The sequence below is a fragment of the Citrus sinensis genome, chromosome 8 (genome assembly GCF_022201045.2).
Source record: "Citrus sinensis cultivar Valencia sweet orange chromosome 8, DVS_A1.0, whole genome shotgun sequence".
NCBI lineage: Eukaryota > Viridiplantae > Streptophyta > Magnoliopsida > Sapindales > Rutaceae > Citrus > Citrus sinensis.
The window spans coordinates 15,099,892-15,121,130 of record NC_068563.1 but is presented as its reverse complement, the minus strand read 5'-3'; the positions used below and the strand labels follow the sequence as shown (position 1 = coordinate 15,121,130).

Genomic DNA, 21,239 nt, shown 5'->3' with positions numbered 1-21,239 from the left:
CCCATCTTCAATTTTTCTTCATTACGAGTGATCCGTTGAGGAAGCATTTGATGCTGTAAATAAGGTAGAATCACTTGGAGATTACACGAAAACTAGTATAACCTCAATACATGGAGGACAAATTTAGCACAAGAGATATATAATCAATGGAGAGCAAGTAGGCAGAGCACATGAAAACTCCTTAAAAAAAATTTGTTATGCTTTTGTTATTCCATTTTCTAGATTATAGATATAATATTTATTTTTGACTTTGGGGATTTTGCATTCTAGTGGTTCCCTCTTAATGGTTAAATGTGATAATGTAATATGGATGTTTTTTATTTTATTTTATCACTTTGTCTACAGCTCTATTTCTAGTTTGCCTCAATTGAGATTTGGTGTTCTTTACTATTAATTTTTTATGTTATATAAATGTGAATTACAACAAGATTATCATTGTTGTTCAGTTTTTGTTGCTTTGATGCTCAAAGCTTTCTGGTTTTGATGGTTTGCTTTTGTGAGTGAAAAATTATTGCTACTACTCTAGTCTTCAGACTAGAGATAGTGGTGGTTTTTGTGTGATTTGCTTGTAGGACTAAGTGGTGTTTTTTTTGTTTTTTTGTTAGTAAAATTCAAATCTTATAGTCTCCTCAATTAAAAAGAACAAATAATTATCTTCTTGTGTACATACTTTGCTCCCTACTCTTTAATTTACTCACATGTTTATTACTTGTGATTAAACAATCTTTAAATTTCTATTTTTTTTTTCATTTTGTACATACTATTATTTTGATTTTTTTAAATGTCAAAATTGATGAGCATTTAAATTTTTTAAGGTTATGATATACAACACCCAAAATTACTATTTAATCCTTGCTATTAATAAAGTTATGTATTTATAGATATACACATACACACATATATATTTGATAGAATCTTTTCCTTTAAAAAAAATTGACAATTTAAATTTTTTTTTATGTATGAAAGTTTACATCATATGTAATTTTTAATATTGATAGTTTAGTATTAAGCCAAAAAATAAATTTGTGCAATCAAAAAAATTATAATCCATTTCCCTATAAAACTTTATATTAAACCAAACAATAAAATTTAATTTTACTATTCTCATCTTCTCCCTTTCGTTCCTCTCCTATTCCCCCATTATTCAAACCAAACATCACCTAAGAGAAATACTTTTACACCAGTCAATCAAACAAATATTTCCACATCGACCACACAGGCACGTGACGCTAACCAATAACCAAAATCTTCCAATGACTAGACATTTCCTGCAGAAGATTAATACAGTAGAGCACAAAATAGACATTATCAAACTCAACATGTATAATAAACAAAACAGTATCACTTTATTATTATAGCAAGCCATGGCCTACCAAAGATGGAGATCTAACAAGCATGTTTAAACAACATAACCTTAAACAAATAACCCAGTCCGACAGACAACAGGAGATCCATCACACTGATTAACATGCATTGTACAGACAATAGAACCATAAAAAGATAAACCCAAGTCTGAGAGAACAGTTTCAATCCACAAGCCCCTAGGGCTTGCCATGGGAGAGATCCCCATATCCATCATCTGAATGCGAGGTATTCGTAAGGTCCTAACCAACATTAGCTAGTAGCTTTGCATAATTCCTCCCTTCTGGAGCTAGTAGCTTTGCATAATTCCTCCCTTCTGGATCATATCCAGCAGCGCCATTACAAAGCCCATATAACAGAATCATAGATAGCTTGCTCAGCTAAGACATGACATAATCGTACCTGAAAAAAATCAAAATAAAATCCAAAATACAACTGTTAGAGAAAGCAAAAAAAAAAATTGTAGTCACACCACAGGACAAAATCACTGAGGAAACAAATCAAATAGTGCCATAAGAAATGTTTACATATGAAGAACAAAAAGACAAGTCTAGAAATCAAAACCTCAGCAGCAACTTGGGAACATTTTGGAACATAGGTACTCCGAAGTTGGCGCGACGAATCGCGCGCTGGTGCAGGCCCTTCACGTCGTCATCCTGCACCAGCAATTGGGTAGGTTTGATTGATTGCTATTCAGAATCATCATAAATTTCTCCATCATCAGAAAACTCATCAAATGATCTCATATCAAGCTGGTAGCGGAGTATTCCACCAATACCGCCAAAGCCTCTGCAAAACTGGGATCCCTCTTGTGATTTGTTGGTAACAAACTCGAGTGTGCAACCAAACCTCCTGTATTCATTTGCAAACCACTCAAGCAGCGATGACTTTTCCTGAACCTCCAATTCAGCAGAGGTGGCAGAATCACGAAAGTTGTTCTGATTGGTCTCTTGCTCCCTGTTCAAATGTTTTATGACAATCTCACCAGTAACAGTATTTTTCAAGACATACCTAGTAATGTCCAAATTTTCCCAAACAATTAGCGTGTCGACAGCACCCATATCCAAAGCTTTCAGCGTGTCATCAGCACCAAAAACATACTTCCCAGTATCCTGGCTTATCTCTTCAAAATACTTTCCTATCAAACGCTTCTCTTGTATAAACTTCACATTGGACAGACTTTCAGCAGATAGCTCAATTGCCTGGTTAAATCCATTCTCCCCTCCATAAGAAACATCTACTACTTTCAAAATTTTAGCCTGAAGGCGAGGATCAAACATATCTGACTGACTAAGCTCAGTTTTAAAGTCGGCTGATCCAGCAAGTACTAGTCCCGAAACATTAGGCTGGCTAGTGGCAGGATTGATATAAAACTGTGTGGCAAGTTCAGCTGTTTTCCTCACATAGTTATGGCGCTTCTCCATTCGAAGTCGGGCAAACCGAAGGGCTGACTGTCCACCTCTTCCATGTTTCTTTGGAAGGTCAACACTGAACTTGTGAAGCACCTCACGGGTGTTACCACTTAGAGTCCCAAAAAGGGTTCCATTACCATCCATGACAATAAAACCAAACTTGTCATCAGACTCCAACAGTTCATTCAGAGCGTCAGTGTGAAACTTATTGTCACAGAGGTAAAGAGATGCATTAATAGGCCTGAAAGGCTCGAAGTCAATTGTAACCTTCTTTTCCTTCCCATCATCAGTAACAATTGTTCCCGTGTACAGCACAAGCCCATTGGGAGGGACCTTGTTGTAAAGCTTCAATCTTTGCTGAGCAGATGTGATTGCACCCAATACAGATTGACGATTGACCCTGCTTTTGATGTTTGAAGCAGTTCCAAACTCATCACCCAGCATTTTTGTGACTCGTGATACCTGATCACGAGGAGGCATGATTAAAGATATCATGCTGGTACCATTTCCTCTAGCAGCTTCAAGTGCTTTGATCAACTTCTTAATCTTCCAAATCTCAATATTTTTATCAGTCTCCTGACCATCTGCCATTGTAAAGTGGATACAGTAACTCTAAAACAGTGATAAAAGCACCTGTAAAAACACGTAAAACCAAAATGAGGTTATCTATTAGACAATCACACATTCAAAAGATACCTCCATGCATGCTAAAAGTTTCCACGAATCGTAGTGAATAAAATATGGTGAAATAAAATTAATGACTCAAATAAGTGGTTTACATTGGGGGGGGGGGGGGGGGGGGGGAACACACAAGTCAAAATCTCACAAGGGGATAGCAATATCAGAAAGCAAAAAGCTACTTACCCTGCCCTACGTTGGAACCAATGGGGATACAAAGAAACTATCCAAAAACTGAACCAATATACGGCACATAAAGAAGCATAATTCAAATGCATATAAGCAAGATGACCCAAACACGATCAAAATAAGTGAAAAAGAACTCAACTTCATATATCATATATTAGTTGGAACACAGCCGAACGAGCTTGGAAAAAAAAATTGCAAAAGGCACTAAATAATTTGAAATGATAGGAACTCACTCTCATTTTAAGGCAGTGCTACAAACTCTCTAGTTACACATAAATCAAATTGATAAATAAAATATTTTTATTTTTTGAAAAGTTTCACAAGTCCAGGTTTCATGAATTGAGATAATAATCTTTCATGATTAATTAAGTTCGTTCTTGCCGACAGCTTTCAGCACTTAGTTTAAACCATAGGTCGTGAATCTCCACTATTCTATCCAAATAATACATCTCTTCCATGGCTTAGTGGCAAGACATCCGGATGGGTACTAATAGGCCAGGCAGTGGAATAAAGAAGTTTGTTTTGCGGAAAAAAACATTGATATCCTTTTTTTCATTTCTTTTTCCTATTTTGATTCAGTTTTTCTTTTAAAGTTTTTCCTTAACTTTAAATTTTACACTAGCCAAATTGCTGATAGAAGTTGTATCTATTTAAATAATAAATGCAATACATAATACTAAAATAGTTATTATCAAGGCCACCATTGAGGCATAGTTTGCTCAATTCTTTTAACTATTGCTAAATTTCGAATTGAAAAAATGGAAATTCAAAGGCTAACAATCAAATCAAAATATACCTTTGGAAATTCAAAGGCTAACAATCAAATCAAAATATACCTTTGCCCTAAGTAATCAGCAAAAAGTGGCTTCGATTAAAAAAAAGGTAAATTATATCCTTAAACAAATTAGTGGAAAAGCCAGGGACCAAAACGATAAAATACTAATAAAAAAAAACAGTTGAATATTCATCTTATGGTACTGATAAGTATCTCCGACATAAAGTATTCATATCTGTGTTTAGAACTTGCGAACAATGAGGACCTAAATGATAAAATATGATTTTTTAAATTATTTTTTAATAAATTAATTTTTATTATTAATTTATTAATTTATTATCGATTTTTTAATTAACCTAGAACTTTAACATATCAACACTATATATATATATATATAATTCAATCCCATGCAAACAAATCTCAAAAACGCAAAGAAAGGCTAAGCTCAAAAGAAACTCTCCTTTCTCCCAAATAGAAAGATTTAACTACCATATATATGTGACACCTTACGTACCGTATTCAGATTAAATTGGAATTAAAAAAATTGAGAAAATTTATTTTAAGATAAACAGATTAGTTTATAGCCATCAACCGAATAATTAAAAATATCAGTTTGATTTGATATGTAATTTTCCTAAATCGTCATCCATAATCACCAACAGAAAAGATACAAATTTAATAAAAATTAAAAAAGTACAAATATAGCAATAATTATGAAAAAATTAATGAAAAGAAAATTCCAAAAGGAACATCAGCTGCTTCAATCGACAGAAATAATAAAAATCAAATAAAAAATAATAAAAGAAAACGAAATAAAATATACCGAGAATTGCAGATCGGTTTCTAACAAACAAGAGGATGGAATTTGCTTAACTCGTAGGAGAAGGGAGGATGTAATAAGAATAAAAGTAATGATATCAATGGGGAAGAATCGTATTTATTTTGCGAACGTTAACCACGAGTGTTCGGTTAACCAAACATTTAACTATGGTTAAGGTAAAATAGTGGGAAATGAATCCTAGGTTAAGAGTTAACCGACTTGCGGGGTGCCGTGTCGTGCATGGGAAAGCCAGAGAGAACCGCTGATTTTTTTTCTATTGGGCCTTGATTGAGCCCGATTCAGATCCATGGCCCAAAATAATGCAAAGGCTTCCTAAAAATTAGAAATGAGGGTTGATATCGACGCAATCGATGTTGTAATTTTTGACAAGATCCACTAACTCTACGGGAACACCATATAAATGAACAAGTATGGGTTAATTAAAATTGATATGATTATTAAATGATTTAGATTTGGATTTAAAATTTCTAACAGATTACTTATTTATGGTGCGATTAATTATTATTTAGTTATATTAGATTGACTTGTTTTTATTTAATAAGACTGTGTGATATTTTTCATATTTTATAAAATATTTAGTTGTATTTAAAAAAAACATTGACTAATTTTTTTATTAAGCAGGCAGTATTATAAATTTTCGAGTTGAATATATACAAGTATGCTAAAATGATGATTTTCTTCTTCCATAAAAAGTTTAAAATTATGTTAAATAAGTAACATGATTATGAAAAAAATTGTTTGCACAAAAACTTATATTTATAATACATTATTTTAAAAATAATAAAAACTCATTGGCTTAGAATTTGAGATTTTGGGCACGACTAATAAATAGATCTTATTTAGGTTAACTCAATTTTAATATGATATAAAGAAAATTAAAGTATAACATAAACATGACAATTCAACCCAAATTATTATCTCTATAAATCACATCCTGTTTATATGGTAATTTATAGAAAAAAATTATGATTTTCCCGAAATTTATATAGATTAGTAGTCTAGATAATCAATTAATTAAATTCCTGCCCTTTTTTTCATGTAACTTAAGTGATCTTAACCATTTTGTACTTCAAAAGCTTAGAAGTGTCTCAACAAAAATTAATTTTGTTATAAGTATGTCAACAAAAAGTCAAAAACACTTGACCTAACTTACAAAAGAAAAAATTAAAAAGGAATTATTGATTGATTATGAAAACTATTTAATTAATTTGAATTTTAAACCAACACTAAGGATTTTAACGTAAATTGTTATTTTTAGTAAAAATAAAAATACATTGGCTTTTTCACTATTTGAAGAAGGGACAGAAACGTGGAAAGGACAAATAGAGAGAGAGAGTGAACGAAAGTGATGGCATGGAGATGACAATTATCACGGAGCACTAGGGAACTGAGTATCTTACTCTGCCATGCCTCTCATTCAAGCTCCTCCGCTAGGTATGTGTACCATTTTCTCTTAAATTTGATGGCTCTTGATGACAATTAAATGAATTACCACCATTTCGTTTCATTTCAGATCAAAGATTTTTGGATGGGCACTCTGCTTATTTTGTTGTTTCGGTGGCATTTCTTGTGATCTCTAACTTTGTTCTCAAGGATCTCCAATTGAATGGAAGAGGAATTAGAAATAATGGGTCAAACATGATATATCTATGTAATGCCATGTCCATCGGAGACCAAAATGACAACGAAGGACAACTATGCTTTTGCTGACAGCTAAACTGTAACTCACTCCTTCTTTTTTTATGGTTAATAATGTTGACTAATTTTAGGAGCTTTCCAAATAATTGCTAATAAACCTGCAGTGTAAAGCCAAAAACTAATTGGTTTTCTTTTATGCTGTAATTTTTTTAAAACTTTCACAGGAGTATTTGTGGAGAAAAACTACATGGACTTGAGGAACTCCCTATCTTGATTCGTGAGTGCAGTGGGATTGAGCCCCAATTATGGGCCAGATACCGTATATCAACTCTGTCTTTTTCATGTCATTTTTTGTTATCTTCCCCATTGTACATTGATATTCAAAGTTTTTTTTTTAATCTTTTTTTCTTTTTTTTGAGTTCTTTTTAATCTTTCTTTCTGTTTACCTTGTGTGTGTTTTAATTATTATTGTCATGTCTCTGTGCTGGAAAATTTATGTTAAAATTGAAAGTTCAATAAATAGTTATAGAGCCTATTTATAACTATCTACAATCTTGTTTCTAAATGTCAGACGCATGTAGTATTCAGCTTCAATAACATAGGTGCTCCTAGTTACTTCTCCTAATAAGGTCTCTTAGGGTGTACCAGAGATATCTGACCCCATTTTTCTTACCAGGTGATTTTTTTGTATTACAGAAAACTTGAAAAGTTAAAAAAAATAAAAATTACTCCGTTAAAAAAAAAATAAAAGAAACAATGGAAGTTATGTGAAGTGTTTCAAAGATGAAAGGAGCAGGTCATGTGTACATTTACTTAAAACATGGTACTATTTTACACTTCGTATTATGAGTATTTACATAATGACAGTATGAAAGCAGATATGTCTCTCGTTCATTTGTCTTTTGTACACCACTGCAGCTGAGTAGATCCTTGACCTGAAATAGAGTACTTATTTTAAACCCTTTTGTTTCTGTTGCACAGCAATCTGAAGAAAATTTCCTTCAATAAAAAATTCTTCTGCATCTTATAGATTCTTTGAGATCTTCGTAGCTTAGTGGAGTATTTGTGTTCTTTGGGTTGTGTGAGTCTTCTCCGACAAGAAAACATAGTTGATTTTGGAAAGGGTACATACATAAGCAGTGCTTACTGTAGGTAGCTTCAATTTTTTTTTTTTTTTTTTGGGCATACTGTAACTTCCACCAGCCAAATTTTGTCCTGGTTATCATTAACAACATATCAAACCATCTCCAATAGCTAAGTAACTTTTACCCTTTGGTAATCTTCCTGTTGTATACTGTGTCATAGTAATCCATTTTCCTGGAACTTATCAAACATTCAAATGAAATGACGGCTAAGGTTAGAGCGTGTTATATATAAGTGCATTAATAGAAAACCAAGACTTTCCCATTGAAATCAGAGGAAGTTATTTCTTAATAAGTTATTTTATAATTTGAGCACATAACTCTATTGAAAAACGCATTCATGTAAAAACACACAAAATTATTGTGGTTTAACGATTAGCGAAGAGGATGCCCATGGTCAGTTTCTTTTCCTGTTCACTCTCTAGCCTTCCTGTGTTAAATTTCGATGAGCATTTAAGAGTTTGGAAGATCCGGCTTCTTAGTTAATTTGTGTTACAAAAAAGGGCAAAGTGTTTACCCTAGTCGGTTTTCGTTGGAGGTCCCAACTCTTCATATTCGTTTTACAATATTGATCCCCAATGCCCGTGTAAGTTAGTATTTCTGAAATATCTTAAGTTGGTTCTGCTAGGTGTGTCTTCTTATGTTTTTCCCTCCTTTTTTATTTTTTTGGTCAGATGAATCCTGATTTTTTTTCTTTCATATTGTTTACTTATGAAATAATTTCTGCAATGAAGTGTCTGAGATACCTTGGCGATGCTGAGATGTAACCTTTATACTTTAGCCAATTACAGAGCAGCTTTAGTGAGTCCAAGTATTACTTTTTGTTTCAGTTTTACCATTAGCAAAAGTAAATGAGACACATGGTTCTTCATGCCCACATGATGCCTCCACTCTGCTAAATATTATAGGCCATACTAGATGACTTATATATTCATTACAGATTTTCCCAATTCATTTATGCACTAATCTACCCACTTTATGTTGTGCTTTTTACTTGGAATTCTATGTTGTCATCTCATCAACGGACCTTTCATATCAACACAGATATGGGGGTTGAGAAGGGCATTCGTTTGGGAGGATTGAATCACGCACGGATGTCTAAGGCATTTGAATACCTTTCAAGCCGGGGAAGCCCTTACCTGTTGATATTGCTACCATTTTAGCTTTTATTTTTTTACCCTGAGATACTATTTTGGCCAAGTGAAATGAAATAAATGGAATTTCGGAAAGACTTACTATGACTATTTGCTCTCTTGTGTTAGCAATCAATTTTATGTACTGTCTTGAAGTTTTTGATTGACAGTCGAATAATCGGCAGTGTTGTCCAGTATTTTGATCATTATTCGCAGTAGCATCTTTTACTCTCTCCTACATGACTTTCGGGCTAAACGAATGGCTAATGTAATGCCAAAATCTGCACAATACTGGAACTTTGCTTGGATTGTAGATCCAATGATTGTTTTTGTGTCTACTATGTTTAAGATATGCAAGTATTAGCAATATGACACTAGAAATATAACCTTGCAGCTCAGTTTATTTCTTGGATATTGTTGTCTATTTGCTCAACAGCTCAAGTATCTTGCTTGGTAATAATGACTGATGCTATAGAATTGATGCAACTCAAAACGGTAAATTTATTAAACAGCATTGAAAATAGAAATAATTTCATTTTTATTAATCCAATTTTCCTTTTTAGACATGTTCCTGATTAAAGCCTACATCACAAGATAGTTGGATTCCGCTGTTCCTTGAATACTATTGGATATAGAAAATAATTGCAATATTAGGCAACAATATTCAGATAAACAGAAAATGCTCAAAGAATCACTTAAAATGTCACATGATATATGATGTGAGTAGATCCTTGAATGATCCAATCCTCACAAACTTTGAACTGTTTGTTATATTTGAGGCTTAAAGGAGAGAATAAATTTATTTTTCTCTGACGTCTTCAAATTTTTAAAAATTTCGATATTCACGTTGAATCCAAATGCAGTCCGAGAAATAAGGTTATGTATGGTAGTGGGCATCGGATTAGCTCAGATAAATCCAATAAAAAAAATCGGATATTGCTTAAAAGGATTTGGATATTGCTAACTATTGAAACGACTATTGTTCTTGCAATCCGATCGGATTTGCTTTAGATCAGATTTGGGTTGATCTAAACAATCCCATCAGCTTGCACCTAAAAAAAAAAAAAGAATTCAAAAGAAAAGTATTAGTTGATAATACATAATTATAAAAATAAAAATAAATATTAAATTATTGATTTAATATAAGTTAAAATCAAAATATTATTTTACATAATACAACCCATATTATATAAAATAAATATTGTATTAAAATTTAATATAAAAATAATGCATACAACCTAATGTAATATTACTAATGTAAAATAATATAGGCGTCAAACGTATCTTAAATTTCTCGATTATTTATGGACAAAACAATTTTAATTGAGCGGCTTAACTGTGAATATTTTGAAAAAAAATATATTTAATTTGTGAAATGCTTTTGAAAAAAATAACTAAATATTAAAATTTGAAAGGGGTTAATTTCATCCCTGTTATATTTGTTTTGATATTTTATTACACTAGTGACAATTATTTTAATAATATCCATATAATTTGCACTTCGACGCGAGCTGCAATTAAAAATAGATTAATTTTACTTATATATCTTTTGTCCGCTGTCTTTTGTCTTCGTCATCTCCAGCTTCCTTTTGTTTTCCTTTTTTTTTTCCCTCATTTTCTCCTTCTTTCTTTGTCTTCTCCAAGCTTCATCTTCTCCATGTCCAAAGCACAACAGCACCTGCGAGTTCATGGAGCCAAAGCAACAGTGATAACAATTCATGGCTGCGATCCGGAGCCACGCGATGGCGGGGTATTGCAACAAATGCCATCTACAAAGAAACCGCACCGCCGCTCGTGAAGCCCTCGCCGCCACCACTGCCAAATTAAAGCTTAGTTATTTTAGGATTTGATTAGTTTCGTTTGGTTTGGGGAATTCTTTTTTAATTTTTAGATTGGAATGATTTAGATATGAAGTTGCAGACCTGAAGAGGCTATCTCAGAGATTAGCAAAAGTTGAATTTGAAAATGTTGTAACTGTGTTATGGTTTATTGTGGATTAAAAAACCTAAGGTTGAAATTCCTCAGCGTTGCGACAGGATCTGGTTTTTGATGCTTTAAATCATAAAGCCAAAAGATGCTGTAATTGAAAGAGAACATAAGGGAGAACATACTGATAGAACGTTGTTAAAAAATGTATTGGATATCTTTGTTGCTTCAGGCAGATGGATTGGTTGCTATTAATAAAATTTTGAAATAGCAAATATTTACTAATTTGTGAAATTAGAACTAATAAAAAAAAATATTAGGTTTATATCATACTTTATGATTCATTAGAGATTTACTTACTTTTTGTGTTAAAAAATCACTTTGATTTATGAGAATATTTTTTTAAAAAAATTAGTTTGATTTATCTTTAAAAAGTTTAGATTTAGGTTTAATTTATATTTTTTTATAAAAGAAAATAAAAAATGAATGCCTGGGAGTAGAAACATCAGTTTTCTAAAGAACTGACCATTTCTATTGGCGTTAGAATTAACAATCAAAGGTAATGGAGTGTCACTTACGTGACTATTATTAAAGTAATTGTAATCCGTGCAAAGAATATTGTGTAATAGTCAACCTACCATGCAGCGCTGTACTTGATACAGCGCATGCATGCAACCGGTACAACCAGTTTTTAACCGGATAATATAATGAAAATTATATTTTTATTTATTTTTAATGTGAAAAAATTATGAAAAAAAGGATAAAATTATAATTAAATGAGGAAAAATATTATAATAATTTTAAATTTAAAAATAGTACAAAAAATATATAAAATATAAATATACCACAAAATGATTATATTTCTACTTATTTTGTCACATTTCAATATTTATAATGCATATTTCAAGTTTATTTTTCAATTCCTATTTTTCGTGACGCTTTATCTAAATTTTGGTACATTGTTCCAACTCATTTTCCCACTAGTTTTTGGTTCTATATATCCACTCTTTTCATTAATTTCTAACTTTTTAAGTGAATATTTCAAGTTTATTTTTATATCTCTATAATGTGTTAAACTTTATCTAGTTATTGGTGAATTGTTCTGATTTATTTTTCTACCACTTTTTGGTTCTATATTCCTATTATTTTTATTGAATTCTAACATTTTGGATAAATATATCAAGTTTAGTTTTTAGATCTCTACTTCTCATTTGAATTTATTAAATTCTTGGTAAATTATTTCCATTTTTGGGTTAACTTCTTCGACTCTTGTTCCCGCCATTTTTTAGTTCTATATTCCTAATATTTTTATTGAATTCCAAAATTTTGTTTAGATATTTCAAGTTCAATTTCTAGATCCCTACTTTCCGTTGAAATTTATCAAATTTTTGGTAAGTTGTTTCAATTCATTTTTCCATTAGTTATTAGTTCTCTATTTCTAGTTCTTTCATTAAATTTCTAATTTTTAGGTTAATATTGTTAACATATATGTTTCCATAATATTGATTTTGATGATAACAAACAAGATTAAGAATGATTAATCTTTTAAGCTCAAATTATTTAATATTCTTTTTAAATAAATCATTATTTTCACATTATAAATGTTTTATATTTAATGGAAAAATGATTTTATGAAATTGATTGTTTTTATTCTTTTTAAATAAATCATTATTTTCACATTATAAATGTTTCATATTTAATGGAAAAATAATTTTATGAAATTGGTTGTTTTTCAAAGTTAATGGTTTAATTGAAAGAATTTTGAAAACTTTGAAATAAACAAGTATTGCTTGAAATCTTGGTAAAGGACTTATTTGAAAAGTTTCATAGCATTTTGGGCTATACCATAATTTCATAAAGTTTTGGGATTAACAAAGCATTACTTAGAAATTCTGAAATTGGATCTATTTGCAAACTTTCATAACATTTTGGGCCATAATATAATTTTATAAAGTTTTGGGGTCAAACTATAAATTTAGAAAATATGTCACTGTAGCAAACGGCTAACCGTTTATTTAAAACGGCTAACTGATAATTTTCAGAAAGCATGTTCTACATAGTATTGTTAAAATAATGCTACTGGAACATAACGGTGAACTGTTTACTGAAAATGGTTAACCGATTATTTCCAGATTGCTAACCTTGAACCATTTAGTAAGAACGGTTAAAATAAATTTGTTTTGCCGATCTCTGGAATTTAACGGCGAAAGGGTAATCCTAAACGGTAAACCGTTTATTTGAAAATTGGCCCAACGGTAACTTTGACCAGCCTAAACGGTTAACCGTTAATGGTTAACGGCGAACCGTTTTCTAGCAGACAGTCTATAATGACTAGTTTTTCAGCTCCAACTATAAATAAGCTCAATCCAATTCAAACAAGAAGAATTCCAACGATCATCATTGAGCAAAATATTGAGAATACAACTTTCATTGAGCTTTTAAATTCTTGTATTCATCTCATTCATTCACACATTGAGCTTTCACTTATGATCAAACACATTGTGTGAGAGAGATTCATTTGTAATCTTTTTTGTAAAATCAAGTTAAAAGATTGTAAGTGTTGGGATACACTTGGGTTAAGAGATTGGGGATAATCTCTTGTTGTAAAGGTCCATTGACACCTTGGAAGTCAATTGTAAGCGTTTGAAGCCTTGGGAGGCTAGCTTAGTGAAATCCTCAAGCCTGGTGTGCTTGGAGGCGTGGACGTAGGCGGAGATTGCCGAACCACGTAAAAATCCTTGAGTTTGCTTTCTCTTCCCTTACTCATTTATTATTGTGCTTTTATTGAATTTATTGTTTTCGAATTTATTAAGGCATTAGATTAAATTGTTGTGTGGTTTGCCTAGGATAATTTTAAAATCTCAATTCACCCCCCCTCCCCTCTTGGGTTGCCTAGTTAGTATTTCAATTGGTATCAAAGCGAGGTGCTCTTGTGTAGACTTAACCGTCTAGAGTTAAAGATCAATAGCAACCCAAATTAGTTCAACTTTCATGGAAGGCCAATCCACCACTAGACCTCCATTCTTTGATGGTAATGACTATCCTTATTGGAAAACTAGGATGAGAGTGTTTTTACAAGCCTTAGATTATGAAATATGAGAAATAGTTTGTGATGATTCATTCATTCCTAGGAAGAATGTTTTAAGTGAATTGGATAAGAAAAATATGTCTTTAAATTCCAAGTCTATGAATGCTTTATTTTGTGACTTAGATAAAAAGGAATTTCATAGAGTTTCAAATTGTTCTAATGCTTATGAAATTTGGAGAAAACTTGAAATTGTGTATGAGGAGACTACAAACGAGGAGGAATTTCATGAAGTGTCGAATTTGGCACTTATGGCAATTGGAGATGAATCGGATGATGAACTTGATGAGGTAAATCATCTTCCTACTTATGATGAATTACATGATGCGTTTAAAGAATTGTATAATGAGTGGATGAAAATTGGTAAAAAGAATGCATGTTTTAAAAAGAAAATGGTAAAGCTCACAAATGAAAATGAATCTCTAAGTGCAAAGATTACATGTCTAGAATTAGAGAATAAAACATTGCATGATGAAGTTACATTATCAAATGAGAAATTTAGCACTTCACAAAAGCATCTAGAATCACATGTAGATAACTTGAAAAATGAAAATGATGCTTTACAAAAATGCAATGATTCATTAAATGAAAAGATTAAAGGACTAGAGTTAGATAATAAAATGTTGCATGATAGAATTGCATCATTCACATGTAAACAAAGTACTTTGTATGAGCATGAGAAATCACATGTTGATGAATTAATAAATGAAAATGAAACACTTAAGAAAAGGAGCAATGAGTTGAATGAGATTGTTTTGAAATTCACAAATGGGCAAAAGATGTTGGATAACATGCTTAATTCACAAAAATGTGTGTTTGATAAAGGAGGACTTGGGTATAAGCCTTATTTGAAACAAAAATATTATAAGAATTATTTTGTTAAGGCTACCTCCACAAATGATCAAATTGTATGTTATTATTGCAATCAAAATGATCATATGAAGAATAGATGTCCAATTAAAAGAAATGTGTATTATGGAGTCAAATGTATTTGGGTTCCAAAGGAACTAAATCTAACATTCAAGGACCCAAGAGTATTTGGGTACCAAAGGGTACAACTTGAATTTGTTTTTGTAGGTACCATAAACAAGAAATGGTGGAGAGTTCCTTGATGAAGCTTGTGGAGATAATCACTTGATCATAATCTAAAGCAAAAATAATGAGGCAAGATGATTTAATTGTTTTGATAACTATTATTGCCTTATTGATTATAAGTGATGGTATTTTAATCTTAGTAAATATTTAACACTTCATTTGGTATCATAACATTAAGTGCATTAACATGATGTGGATAAGTTTATCTTGGCTATTTATTATATTGAGTGAATCATGATAAATGAATTTGCAAAAGTATGCTTGTATGTTTACATGATGGAATTATCATTGTGTTTAACATTGAGTGCTTTATCATGATGCATGGTTATATATATAAGATGATAGCTTGTCAACTCATCATGATAGCTTTGTTTGATTTTGATGATTATGTAATGCCTACGCTTGATAAATGATATGCTTGAATTATTAATCTTCGAATACTTACATATTTCATGATTGTGTGATGTATATGCATGATAGATGAGTTATATGTTATTTCTTGCATTAGAAGTGATCATGGTGGATAATTAGAAAATCATGCATTTGAGATTTTTTTGTAATGATTTTGCCATTGAGTATAAATTTTCATCACCTATAACTCCACATCAAAATGGAGTTGTAGAGAGAAATGATAGGTCTATTCAAAAAATGGTTAAGACCACATTGATTAGACATCATCTCAATAATACTCTCTATGAGCCTTGGAAATATAGAAAACCCAACATTAGTTATTGCAAAGTTTTTGGATGCAAATGTTATATTTTGAACACAAAAGATAATCTTGGCAAATTTGATCCAAAATTTGATGTTGGTATTTTTTTTGGCTATTCAAACACAAGCAAAACTTATGGAGTGTATAACAAAAGAACTTTGATTGTGGAAGAATTTATACATATTATATTTGATGAGTCTAATTCTTCCTCTACGGAGAAAGTTGTTGTTGATGATAATGTAGATGAAAAGCTACAAGAAGATTATCAAATGATAGCCAAAAGAACACGCCACTTGAAAATCAAGAGGAGCAATACGAAGAAATAAATGCGGAGTAAAATGAAGGTACTTTTTCATACATTCCCAAAGAGTGGATGTATGTTTCTTCTCACCTTAAGAACTTAATTTTGAAAGATCCATCACAAGGTGTAACTACTATATCATCACTTAAAAATATATGTGAGCATTTGTAATAACGGATTTGATCACTTGTTCTTTAACTCATAATTATGGCTTTTCTTAATAATTATGTTGATTTTGATGATCTATATATTGGCATATGTTGATTTTGATGATTTATATATTGTCATTACGTACTTATGTTTTTACTTAAGTTTTGATGATAAAGAATGTCCATTGATGATTACATTGTATTTGATGAAGCTTTGATCTTATGCAATCTATGATGAGTGAATGAATGCATTTTTTGTACTTTATCGATGTATTGTTGAATATGTCTTACTTATTTTAAATGATATCAAAAAAGAGAGAAATACATATACTTCGAGAATTTTAAGTATATGAGATTTTTTTTGTTCTATTGAATGTCGCATTAGATAGTTGATGAGTTTAGTTGTCTTTATTTATAAAATGTGATTGATAATTATGGAGCTTGAATATTTGATAATATGCATGCCAATTTGGTTAAGAAATTAAAACCTCTTTGCGAAGAAGAATTTTCATAAATTCGACATAAACTTGGAATGATTAGATTTCTTGATGATTTTGGTAATTGATGATTATATGTGCATTGCTTGATGAATTGAAGGAGTTGTTGGTTGGTTATTATTGTTTAAGCTTATATGGAAGTGTTTTTAACTATGTTGTGTATTTGAGAATTTGTTCATTTTTAAGGGGAAGACAAATATAATATGTTTTTGGATAAAATCATTTCGGTTAAATTTTTAAATTGACCATATATTTAGGGGGAGCATATAATATGATTTTTGATAATATGCATTTTGAATTTTTTTTTTGTTGTCCAAAGGGGGAGACAAAATAATATATCATTTCGATGTTATCAAAAGGAGGAGAATAATATGCATTTTGAGTAATTGTTTTGATTATGGTGATGATTTGATGTTTTTGAGATATGATGATTACATGGGTGTTTTATATGATAATTTCATGTTATGAGTTGTTGATTTGGTGATTAATGGAATAATGGTTCATGATATTTTGGTGTGATGATTTGTGTATGGAGTTGGCTTTTATCATGATCTATAATAATTTGGGAGTAATATTAATAATCTTGTATTTGAGGTAATGCTTGTTGTTAGGGGGAGATTCTTTCAAAATTTCTATTCAAACAACATGGATAACAAATTTGCTACTTTTATTCTTTTCCTTTACGTTTTCTTTTTTATGATGAAAGGGGAGAAGAATACATGTTTTCAAATTTATAAAAATTTGCTACTTTTTTCTTTGCCAATTAAGTTTTTCTTTTTGATGATGAGGGGGAGAAAATCCATGTATTTAAATATGTTAATTTAGCTAATTGGCAAATTGTAAAAGAAGATTATATATTTAGGAGCAATTTGTGGAATCATTCTTTAAATACATGAAATGTTTGTCATCATCAAAAAGGGGGAGATTGTTAACATATATGTTTCCATAATATTGATTTTGATGATAACAAACAAGATTAAGAATGATTAATCTTTTAAGCTCAAATTATTTAATATTCTTTTTAAATAAATCATTATTTTCACATTATAAATGTTTTATATTTAATGGAAAAATGATTTTATGAAATTGATTGTTTTTATTCTTTTCAAATAAATCATTATTTTCACATTATAAATGTTTCATATTTAATGGAAAAATGATTTTATGAAATTGGTTGTTTTTCAAAGTTAATGGTTTAATTGAAAGAATTTTGAAAACTTTGAAATAAACAAGTATTGCTTGAAATGTTGGTAAAGGACTTATTTGAAAAGTGTCATAGCATTTTGGGTTATACCATAATTTCAAAAAGTTTTGGGATTAACAAAGCATTACTTAGAAATTCTAAAATTGGATCTATTTGCAAACTTTCATAACGTTTTGGGCCATAATATAGTTTTATAAAGTTTTAGGGTCAAATTGTAAATTTTAAAAATATGTCACTGTAGCAATCACTGTAGCAAACGGCTAACCGTTTATTTAAAACGGCTAACTGATAATTTTCAGAAAGCATGTTCTGCATAGTATTGTTAAAATAATGCTACTGAACATAACGGTGAACCGTTTATTGAAAACGGTTAACCGATTATTTCCAGATTGCTAACCTTGAACCGTTTAGCAAGAATGGTTAAAATAAATTTATTTTGTCGATCTCTGGAATTTAACGGCGAAAGGGTAATCCTAAACGGTAAACCGTTTATTTGAAAATTGGCCCAACGGTAATTTTGACCAGCCTAAACGGTTAACCGTTAATGGTTAACGGCGAACCGTTTTCTAGCAGACAGTCTATAACGGCTAGTTTTTTAGCTCTAACTATAAATAAGCTCAATCCAATTCAAACAAGAAGAATTCCAACGATCATCATTGAGCAAAATATTAAGAATACAACTTTCATTGAGCTTTTAAATTCTTGTATTCATCTCATTCATTCACACATTGAGCTTTCACTTGTGATCAAACACATTGTGTGAGAGAGATTCATTTGTAATCTTTTTTGTAAAATCAAGTTAAAAGATTGTAAGTGTTGGGATACACTTGGGTTAAGAGATTGGGGATAATCTCTTGTTGTAAAGGTCCATTAACACCTTGGAAGTCAATTGTAAGCGTTTGAAGCCTTGGGAGGCTAGCTTAGTGAAATCCTCAAGCCCGGTGTGCTTGGAGGCGTGGACGTAGGCGGGGATTGCCGAACCACGTAAAAATCCTTGAGTTTGCTTTCTCTTCCCTTACTCATTTATTATTGTGCTTTTATTGAATTTATTGTTTTTGAATTTATTAAGGCATTAGATTAAATTGTTGTGTGGTTTGCCTAGGATAATTTTAAAATCCCAATTCACCCTCCCTCTTGGGTTGCCTAGTTAGTATTTCAAATATTTCAAGTTTATTTTTTAATCTCTATATTCTGTTAGACTTTATCTAGTTATTACTAAGTTGTTCCAATTTATTTTTCCACCACTTTTTGGTTCAATATTCCTGCTCTTTTTATTGAATTCCAATATTTTAGGTAAATGTATCAAATTTACTTTTTGGATCCCTACTTCACGTTTAAATTTATCAAATTATTGTTAAGTTATTTTAAATTTTAGGTTAATTTCTTCAACTTTTATTTCCGCCACTTTTTGTTTTTATATTTCCACTCTTTCATTGAATTCTAACATTTTGCTTGGATATTTCAGGTTCATTTTCTAAATCTTGATTGGTTGTTAAACTTTATCAGATTCTTGCTAAGTTCTTCAAACTTTTAGGTTATGCTCTTCAACTCTTGTTTCCACCATTTTTTGGTTCTATATTTCTACTATTTTTACGCAATTTCAATATTTTTTCCAAATGTTTCAAGTTTATTTCTTGATCCCTACTTGTTGTTGGATTTATTAGATTATTAGTAACTCATTCCAAGTTTTAGGTTAAGCTCTTCAACTCTTTTTTCCATTACTTTTTGATTTTATATTTCTACTCTTTTCATTGAATTCTAATATTTGCCATAGATGTTTCAAGTTCATTTTTTAAATTCTTATTTATTGTTGAAGTTTATCAAGTTATTGGTAAGTACTTATAACTTTTGGGTTAAACTGTTCAATTGTTGTTCCCATAACTTTTTGGTACTATATTTCTATTCTTTTTATTGAATTCCAACATTTTGGATAAATATATCCAGTTCAGTTTTTAGATCCCTACTTTCTATTAAAATTTATCAAATTCTTTGTAAGTTGTTCCAACCTTCGAGGTAACCTTTTCAACTTTTATTCCCATCAAATTTTGGTTCAATATTTCTACTCTTTTTATTGAATTCCAACATCTGGGTAAATGTTTCAAGTTTATTTTTAAGATATCTATTTTTCATTGGAATTTATCAAACTCTTGTTAAGTCATTCCAACTTCCGGGTTATGCTTTTGCACTCCTTTTTCACCATTTATTGGTTTTATATTCCTACTATTTTTATTGAATTCCAACATTTGGGTAAATATATCAAGTTATGTTTTCAAACCCCTGCTTTCCATTAAAATTTATCAAATTCTTTGTCAGTTGTTCCAACTTTTGGGTCAACGTTTTCAACTTATTTTCTCACCAAATTTTGGTCCTATATTCATACTTTTTTTATTGAATTCCAATATTTGAGTACATGTTTCAAGTTTATTTTTTAGTTCTCTACTTTTCATTATAGTTTATTAAATTCTTGTCAAGTTGTTTCAATTTCCGTGTTAAGCACTTCCACTCATTTTCCTACTATATATTGGTTCTATAGTCCTACTCTTTTAATTGAATTTCAATATTTTTGTGGATGTTTCAAGTTTATTTTTCATATCCCTATTCACTGTTGGAATTTATCATATTATTGGTAGATACTTACAACTTTTTGGTTAAGTTCTTCAACTATTATTATCATCACATTTTGGCTATATATTCCTACTTTTTTTTTACTAAATTCCAATATTCTGGGTTAATATTTCAAGTTCATTATTAAGATCCCTATTTGTCATTGGAATTCATCAAATTATTTGTAAGTTGTTCCAACTATTGTGTTAACCTCTTCAACTCTTTTTTCCATGATACTATATTCCTACTCTTTTTATTGAATTCCAACATTTAGGTGAATGTTTTAAGTTCATTTTTCGGATCTCGACTTTTCATTGGAATTTATCAAATTCTTATCAAGTTATTCCAACTTTTAAACTTTGCTCTTCCACTCATTTTTCCATCATTTTTTGGTTTTATATTCTCACTCTTTGTATTGAATTCTAATATTTTGATTAGATGTTTCAAGTTTATTTTTTTTAGTCCTACTTTTTGTTAATCAATTTCAACTTTATTT

The 21,239-nt window shown here is 30.6% G+C and overlaps 1 protein-coding gene and 1 non-coding gene across 2 annotated transcripts; one reads left to right on the top strand and one right to left on the bottom strand.

Annotated features, from left to right (window-relative positions):
- Positions 1–1,327: 1,327 nt before the first annotated feature.
- Positions 1,328–5,404, bottom strand: LOC102619042 (eukaryotic peptide chain release factor subunit 1-3). The gene is made up of 3 exons (XM_052432033.1): positions 5,240–5,404; positions 1,927–3,407; positions 1,328–1,764 (listed from the first exon to the last, which is right to left on the bottom strand). Exon 2 carries the CDS (start codon positions 3,363–3,365, stop codon positions 2,052–2,054), a length of 1,314 nt encoding a protein of 437 aa, XP_052287993.1. The 5' UTR covers positions 3,366–3,407; positions 5,240–5,404; the 3' UTR covers positions 1,328–1,764; positions 1,927–2,051.
- A 1,133-nt stretch (positions 5,405–6,537) lies between these two features.
- Positions 6,538–9,410, top strand: LOC102618564 (uncharacterized). The gene is made up of 4 exons (XR_003066702.2): positions 6,538–6,691; positions 6,771–6,977; positions 7,120–7,214; positions 9,082–9,410. It is a non-coding gene; the product is annotated as an uncharacterized LOC102618564 (transcript).
- The last annotated feature ends 11,829 nt before the right edge of the window (positions 9,411–21,239 follow it).

What these genes read in the sequence shown, in the direction of transcription:
- LOC102619042 (XM_052432033.1), bottom strand. Translation starts at nt 3,365, where the DNA reads ATGGCAGATGGTCAGGAGACTGATAAAAATATTGAGATTTGGAAGATT.